The sequence below is a fragment of the Tuber melanosporum genome (genome assembly GCF_000151645.1).
Source record: "Tuber melanosporum whole genome shotgun sequence assembly, scaffold_12, strain Mel28".
Classification (NCBI taxonomy): Eukaryota; Fungi; Ascomycota; class Pezizomycetes; order Pezizales; family Tuberaceae; genus Tuber; species Tuber melanosporum.
In genome coordinates this window covers 215,918-224,265 of record NW_003298777.1, presented here as the reverse complement: position 1 = coordinate 224,265, position 8,348 = coordinate 215,918, and the positions used below count along the sequence as shown (strand labels likewise).

General features: G+C 42.3%; 1 protein-coding gene; it reads right to left on the bottom strand.

Annotated features, from left to right (window-relative positions):
* Window positions 1-2,055: 2,055 nt before the first annotated feature.
* GSTUM_00004402001 (uncharacterized protein) lies at window positions 2,056-5,339 on the bottom strand. XM_002835853.2 has 12 exons: window positions 5,031-5,339; window positions 4,794-4,921; window positions 4,702-4,737; window positions 4,519-4,650; window positions 3,973-4,442; window positions 3,707-3,912; window positions 3,560-3,653; window positions 3,364-3,502; window positions 2,915-2,948; window positions 2,798-2,854; window positions 2,548-2,741; window positions 2,056-2,487 (listed from the first exon to the last, which is right to left on the bottom strand). Exons 1-12 carry the CDS (start codon window positions 5,135-5,137, stop codon window positions 2,441-2,443), a joined length of 1,644 nt encoding a protein of 547 aa, XP_002835899.1. The 5' UTR covers window positions 5,138-5,339; the 3' UTR covers window positions 2,056-2,440.
* Window positions 5,340-8,348: the final 3,009 nt, after the last annotated feature.

The following is an 8,348-nucleotide window of genomic DNA, read 5'->3' as shown; positions in this document are numbered from 1 at the left end:
AGGAGTGACTACGGGCAATCCAAATGCATTTAGACGGGTACACATATTATCGGATTGAACAAGAAACTGGTTACGGAAAAAGCTCAGTTCAGAGAATCGTGAAGCGATTGAGGGACTCGGAGAAGAGTGATGTGGAGGATGCACCACACTCCGGAGCTCCAACAAAACTCAGCGATACGAACAAACAAGTGATTGCTGACTATATCGAAAGCGATCCCGATACCACAGTTGAGGATATCACTCATAACTTAGGTTTGGGTGTAAGTGAGTGTTTGGTTGGAAATGAGGCAAGAGCTCAAGGTTACTGGAGCTTTGTTGCGCAAAAGGAGGAAGAGCTTTTTCCTTTAAATGAGGCAAAGAGATTAGAATGGGCACGAGAGATGGAAAGCTGGAAGAGAAGTGACTAGAGGATGTGTGTTTTTACGGATGAAACTACTTATTCAAGTAGTGGTCAGCAAGGAGGTCCAAGAAGGGTTCGACGAAAGATTGGAACTGGAAAGCAGTCACGCTATCAAGAAAAACATCAGCAGTCAAATTGGTTTGCAACAAGCTTCTATGCTGCAGTCACCTATGGGTATCATACCCCACTTGTTTATATTCGACACTCAAAACCAAGTGAACGTACTTCTCCTTGCAATGGACTAGGGCTTAATAGCCAACAATTTGTTCACGATGTCCTCAAGCCTCACGTATTTCCCTTTTTTCAGTCACTTCCGGGGCAGGGCAAAGGATACCAGATTGCAGAAGATGGTCATGGGGTTCATCATTCGGTATTGACAATGGGCTACTATCGAACTGACGATATGGCTAAGTTAAACTGGCCTGTGAAATCACCAGATATGAATCCGGTGGAAAACATTTGGCATATGTTAAAGTTATAGCTTAAGAGAAGGTTTAGGGGAAAAAAGCCATAGACTGAGGAGGAGGTAGTCAATGTTGCTCAAGGGGAATGGGAATACTTAGACTGGGGCAAGATTTACAGCATGATTGATGGGATGCCGAGGAGGATTAAGTCTTTGATTGAAAAGGATGGTGCCCGAACCAAGTACTAGTTATAAATCAATATTTTGTTAATTTTGTGGGAGACATTTATAAACCTGGAGTGAAGAAAAACGTACTTTTTCCTCTAGTGTCCCGTTACTTTCTTACCGCGACTGTACTATACTGTACTCGAGTACTGAAACCTGTACTAGTACTGTAGTATGTAGACTGCACAAATGGTGCTTACAGGTTACATCTGTTCAGTAAGTGTTGAGAACCTGACCACCTGTATCTCTGTGGTTTGGATACTCATCCTCTCTCTCCTCCCTCCTCATAGTCTACTGGAGTACAGGCTATCGCGTCTCCTGAGAGATCAATCGAAGGCTACCGCGCCGGTAACCCCTAGCCCCTTCTTTCCATTACATCTTTCATATCATATCTCTCTCCTTCCATCCAGCCAACCGGCAGACCCACCTTTGTGTTGGCTCGCCCTTTCTTGCGGGCTCTGTCTTGGTTATTCCGATTCTTCCTGCTGCTCCGAAACAAGATGCTCCGCACGGTTTGGCTTAGATTTTGGTTCCTACTCGGAGAATCCCGAGTTACAGGTACAAGTACAAGGGTACCGTACTCTACAGTACTGTACTCGAGTACTGTACCATGAATTCAACATCTATCCTTGTATGATACTGTACTTGTACGAATACTCGAGTATGAGGAAGGTGGGGGGAAGGGTAAGGAGCAAGGCAATAAAAATTAATATTAACCATGTCCATTTTCGCAACCCCCGATTGCCGAGACATGAAAATCCTACACCGGGGACCCCTAGCTTATTCCCCGTACCTGGACGTACCTGGAGGGCCCTCATCATTCTCGAAGCCTTTTTGCTCAAGGATACCGGTAGGACCCTCTCCTCGCTGGCCTGGCAAATGTGATACCAGTACCGACATCCCAGGACCTTTATCACACTGATGGCCATGCTGTGGGTATTCTTCATACACCGCGGTTAAAGTCCTCATTACACCATCAAGTCCGTTTCCCACGGGTATCAGGAGGACAGCCATCCATCACTCAGGATTTTAAAAAAACTTAGGAAGGAATCCGTCCAAATTTATTACTATGTAACTCAAGGCGACCAAACTGCTGAAAATTGAATCTCCGACCATCCCATATCCCTCCATAAAAATCAACTCAACTGCGAATGATAACCTTGTCACTCACCGCAGACGGCCCAGTGGCTTCAGAAAATTCCGGACAAAGCAATAGCAATAAGGAAAAGACGAAAAAAGTAACGGATAAAACTGTATGAAGAGCATGAAAAAAGAAAAGAAAAAAAAAACTATACCATACTGAAGCGTGACCCCTGATTTTATGTGAGCAAAGCAAACCAATCTATGAAACCCCAAGTATTCTGTGTAAGAAATCTAGGCCTATCGGTAATTATTTATGGCGAGCGAAAGCACTAGAACCGGCTGCGCCCAAGAGGTGCGCTGTTAGAAGAGGTAAAACCTGCAGACAAGGTCGTTGTTAGGGATTTAACTACCTAGGGGTTTCAACGTAAAAGCTTACCTCCACCTCCACCACCACGGCCGCCGCGGCCACGGGATGATCCATAACGTCCCCCCCCACCACCAAAGCCAGATCTGGACATGTCAGCCAATTCTGGCGGAATCTGTTGTTTAGCTTCTCTCAAAACAGTGAGCAGATCTCTAGCTTGCTTTGCATCGTTGGTGGTGAAAAAGGTAATGGCGGTTCCGCGGGCGCTATAGCTGATTAGTTTCCTGCTTAGTACATGGGGAGAAATGATATCGAAACTCACCCTCCACGTCCAGTTCTGCCAATGCGGTGAACGTAATCTTCAGAGTTATTTGGGTAACTGTAAGGTCGCAATTAGTTAATTCTCGATCTTGATCGGCAAGGGGATATTTTTACTCACTCAAAGTTAATAACGTGCGTGATGTTACGAACATCTTGCGACATACCAAGTTAGCATCACACCACTAGCGAAAAACACTTGGCCAAAAACTAAAATTTCCTGTGCAAGGCGGCATTATGCGTCTCACTCTCACAGCCTTCAATAACTTCATCATTGCATAAATCCAGGATCCTGTGCTGTTTGAACCTCGGGATGTGCAGCGCAGTAGCGAATAACCAGGCAACATTACCTCACATTACGAAGATGAGGCAATAGAACGCCAATGGAAAGAGGCCTGGAGACTTGGATCGCTGCACCCCGAGATAAAGTTCTCATGGGAGAAAACCAACAGACACCGGAATAGAAGCAAGATATGGCAGCAAGTCCGGCGGAGTGTCGAGAGAAGAGCATCTGTACGCTAACACACGAAGGGGAAACGGGGTTAAAGAAAAGGCGTGCAAATATCATACCAATGCCACGACTGGCCACGTCAGTAGCAACCATTATTGGGCTCTTGCCCGTTTTGAATTCGTTAAGAACCCAATCACGTTCGGTCTGTTGCTTGTCGCCGTGGATGGCAAGGCAAGGCCAGCCGTCTTGACGAAGGAACTATATAGTGGTTAGAATCATACGAGGGCAACAAGACGGTGGCTTTGGAGAACATACTCTCGTAATGTCATCAGCGGTACGTTTGGTACCTGTAAAGATCAGACATTTGCTGTTCTTGTCATCCATTACTTTCTCAAGGTGCTTAATGAGCCTATAGAAAATGTCAAGGAGAGTTCAAGTAATAAAAAACCAAGGACCATTTACCTATCGCGCTTGTCATAATCGTTTATGACTTCCACTATCTGCTGAATGTTATGATTGGCAGAGAGCTCCAGGGAACCAATGTTGACCTGAATAAAATCGTTCAAGAAATCGGATGCAAGCTGTCTAACTTCCTTCGGCCAGGTGGCGGACCACATGCAAGTTTGACGATCAGGGCGAATCTGACCCAGAATCTTTCTAATTTGGGGCTAAAATCGAGTTAGCAGTTTCATCCTTTAGATCTAGATATTAATCATTGTATATCCCACCTCGAAACCCATATCAAGCATGCGATCAGCCTCGTCAAGAACAAGGTAGGTAACACGGCGAAGGTTAGTTTTGTTGGTCTCCAACATGTCGATCAAACGACCAGGGGTTGCAATCAACACCTCAACGCCGCGGGACAAATCTCGGACTTGAGGCCCTTTAGGAACTCCTCCATAGACACACGTGTTACGTATTCTAGAGGACTTCCCAAATTTAGCAACCTCTTGTTGGATTTGAACAGCTAATTCGCGAGTTGGCGCTAAGACAAGAACGATGGGGCCATCTCCTGGTGCAAGGAGTGGTTGAGCATTGATATGAACAATAGCAGGCAGGCAGTAAGTTAACGTCTTTCCAGAGCCTGTTTCGGCAATGCCAACAACATCGCGCCCAGACAGTGCCATCGGCCAACCTTGAGACTGAATGGCTGTTGGTGCGGCAAATCCCTGAGCCTTAACTTCGTTCATAACATAGCCTATTGAGCCAGATACATTAGTATTATGTCGGGTAAACGCGTATCTAAGAGATGTATAAGAAAGCGTAAAACTTACTAGGGAATCCAGCCTCGTCAAAATCAACAACGGGCTTAGGAACATCGCGGCCCTGTACACGCATTTGTTTCTCAAGACGGAACGCCTCGATTTCTGCGGGTGTGCGACTTGCAACAGTCGGTGCTTCCTTATCTGTGAAATGTGAGTGGATGGAACGTTCTTGTCATGAGATCGCGGACTTACAGAAAGACTTCTCAAATTTAGGAAGGGAATTCATATCTATGGAACATGAGTCTTCAAAAGTCTTCCAATATCGAGATTCAATGGAATATTACCCCACGACTGAGCTTTAAGACCTGCACCAAGGTTACTCATACGATCACCGCCGGCACCACCACCCCCATAGCCACCGCTGCCATAAGAGTTACCACTTCCATAGCTACCAGCACCACCGCGGGGTCCGCTATGATAAGGTTAGTGATGATGTTTAAAAAAAATACACGCATCCGAAATGTTTGCCTCGTATCTAGCCAGTGGCAAACATGTCCTTGGGGACAGAGATAGAGACAAACCCGTTAGAATATCCATTAGACCCACCGCCATATCCACCGCCTCCACCACCGTAGCCGCCACCTCCACCATAACTGTTTCCGCTACCACGGTAGGCGTCGTAGGCCATGATCAAATTTTGAAGCAAAACTACAAGAAACGGAGGACGTGATTTGGGAAGAAGTAAGGCCCAAGAGAGCGAGAGGCACCTTATGCAGCTGTTAAGATGGAGATCTTGAAAAGTAGATAAGGAAAGAAAAGTATTGAGAGAAGGTTGCTGTTGAGAGAAAGGGGTAGTGGGAGAAGTTGAGGAAGGGATGAGAGGAGGTCAGTGTGAGGTTGTGTTTGTAGCCGAAATTTTCTTGTTGCCAAGAGAACAGAAGGCGGCAAAAACCCTAGCTTGGTAGCACAGCTATGACTAAGCAAGCTAGCTGATCGTTGTCCATTTGGTGCCGATTGGGGGAAGGCGAGAGTGATGGACAGATGTAGCCAGCGGGCAGAAATTTGAACATTGTTGCCTTTGTTTATGTCGTTCTTAATGAGATTCCCCCAATTAACTTGCTAGACAATATTTACTAACCGCACGTGTTATTTCCATCAGATCGAGATGCAAACCTTACAGTGCATCACAATTTTACAAACCATTCTCGGAGGCTCTAGGCTCAAGTCTGGGAGCTATCACTCGAGGGTTTTAAGGTCGGGAGACATAGGGCGGACATCAGGGGTGGTGAAATCTCCCGTGAAGTGCTAGGACGAGTAATTAGCCCGAAAGGATGGGGGGGAAGTGTATAATTCCCCTTGCCGTAGAGTGAACTGTGTTTAGAAAATCGAACTCATAGTGGCTCTACTGGAGTACTCGTACAGTAAACTTCAGTGGTCTGGTTGACTGCTTCTTGCGAATTAAAAATCGAAGCGGGGGGATTACACTCTTCCCTTCAACGGCTTCTGGAACTCCTAGTATGGTAATAATGGACTGGTGCTCGGTCGCTGCAGCAATATAGGGATCCAATCAAGAAGCTAGTAGCATGACCGAGCGTTGTCAGATGTCCGATAAAGTGGCCAAGGACCTTGGGATTTTGTAATGGTGTTTTCAGAGCCTCCATAAATTTCTGCTGCAACTATGGTTTTTTTGTCTGGTCAAATTCGTGGTATCATAATATTATTAAGAAAATTTAATATAAATAAAAATATCTAATTACCTCCTTAACATCTCTCATCTACCTAACTATATTACCATATAATGTTATATACCTCTTACTACTATTTTCTCTATTTTATTCTCACTGGTTATCAAAGATCTTCTCTCATATATCTTTTCAATATTGTGCTAGTGGTAGTTTTACTATAACAACTGATATTATATTGGAAAAAGGTAAGCAATTTCTTATAATTTAATAATAGGATATAAATAATTAAAGTATATCACATGATACTATAGGTCTTATAATAGGATTAAAAGGAAATGTTTCAAGTAGTTTCTCAGAATGCAGTAAAGCAGTATCTCCTGACAATATTGTAATATTTTGGTTAAAATCATGCTTAGTATAGTATAGTTATTTAAGAAAGCATATATATAATAATATTATGTACTTGATATTATGAAATCATAATAATATGATACAAGAAACATATCTTAGATATTCTTATACTCTGTCTTATAACTACAGTCAAAGAAAAAACTACCACTTAATGTTTGCGAAGTGTTTTTTGGAATAGATAAAAACTATTTCTTGCTATCTTGTCCTAATATCTGACCTAGAACTAGGGATTTTTATTAATAGCTATGACTTCTCACTAAGGAAAAATATAGGTTGAAAGACATGCATACAGAGAGAGCTTTACTTTGGAGAGGATTGTGATTCTACCACTTACTAGGTTTACTTCTTAAGGTAGCCAGACTACTGTATTGCCTACTTAGATATCTCTGTTATTTTGAGGGTCTAATCAACTCATATTACAATGAAGTAATACAACTACCTTTCTGCTAGGAATTCCTGATACCATACCTAATAACAGGAAATACTGCCTAATACCAACTACTTCCAAAATCATTTTATTAAGTGACTGGTGGATTTGAAATTTTGGAAACTTGATCTTAAATATTAAATTATCATTATTTGTAAGTTGGTATAATGTAATTTATGACATAATTGACGATGATGGTAAAACTAATCAGTGTGAAGATGACTACCCTGCCATTAGCAGGAGGCGTATAGAGTATCGAGCCAGCAAGCAAGAATACCCAAACTTTATACCATATCTGAACGAAATGCAGCGCAATGATTGGAGTGCGAAAATAAAATCTAGCTTGCAATACAGGCCTATTGAAAGAGTGAAAACACCACGATAAGGCATAATGGGGAGAAGTATAGTATACTATATTCTACTTTATGGGACCAACTTAAAAGAGTTCAGTATTATAATACGAGTCGCCACCTTATGTAATTGTTTACCAAGCAGGAAGATTAGGTTATTGTATGATGGTGTAGCCGCTTGGATTACTGGAAATTTCCATACAAACTTAGCTGAGTGAAGCAGATAGCTGAGCACCTTGTTCAAAAGTGTACAAGTCAGCAAAAGTTAGGAAACCATTGGTTAGAATGCTTCTTGAATAGGAACTCTAAACTAGCAAGTAGGTTTAGCAGCAGATTAGATCGACATTGGGTATTGGCAAGCAACCCAGTAGTACTGAGAAACTATTTTACAAAGGCACTCTCTCTTGCTATTATTTTTCCATTATTAGTTACTAATTAGGGAATAAAGTTATCACAAGCCATCAATTACTATGGAATACTACCTGCAAACTTGAATAATATAGATAAGAAAGAATTTATAATGAGGAAGGGGAAAGGGGTTAAAGTAATATGTAGAAAAGAAAGGAAAAACTCCAGACTAACACATGATGGAAGTCAGGAATAGGTAACAGTAACAGAGGCTGTTTCTGCAGCAGGAATTGTCCTACCTGCAATGATTATCAATAAATATGAAGTACATTATCAGAGATGGTACGCAGCAATGTGGAAAGGAGACATGTCTACTTTTTCTTACTTAAAAAAAGGTTGGATCAATCAGAAACTTGGGATAGAGTGGCTAGAAAAGAGCTTTGAACTCTCAACGGTTAATATATAAGTACTTTAATAATACTATATGACTATCGACTAAGCTACAGGCCTATCTAACCAGCTTTTAGAAGTTCATTCTATTGATACTGTAAGCTAATAGGAGAAATATGAATAGGAAAAAAGGAAAAAACCAGTTACTACTACTCGATAGATATACATCACATCTCACTTTAGACTTCTTTGACTTTTGCCTCTCCCACCAAGTAATGCCCATGTGTT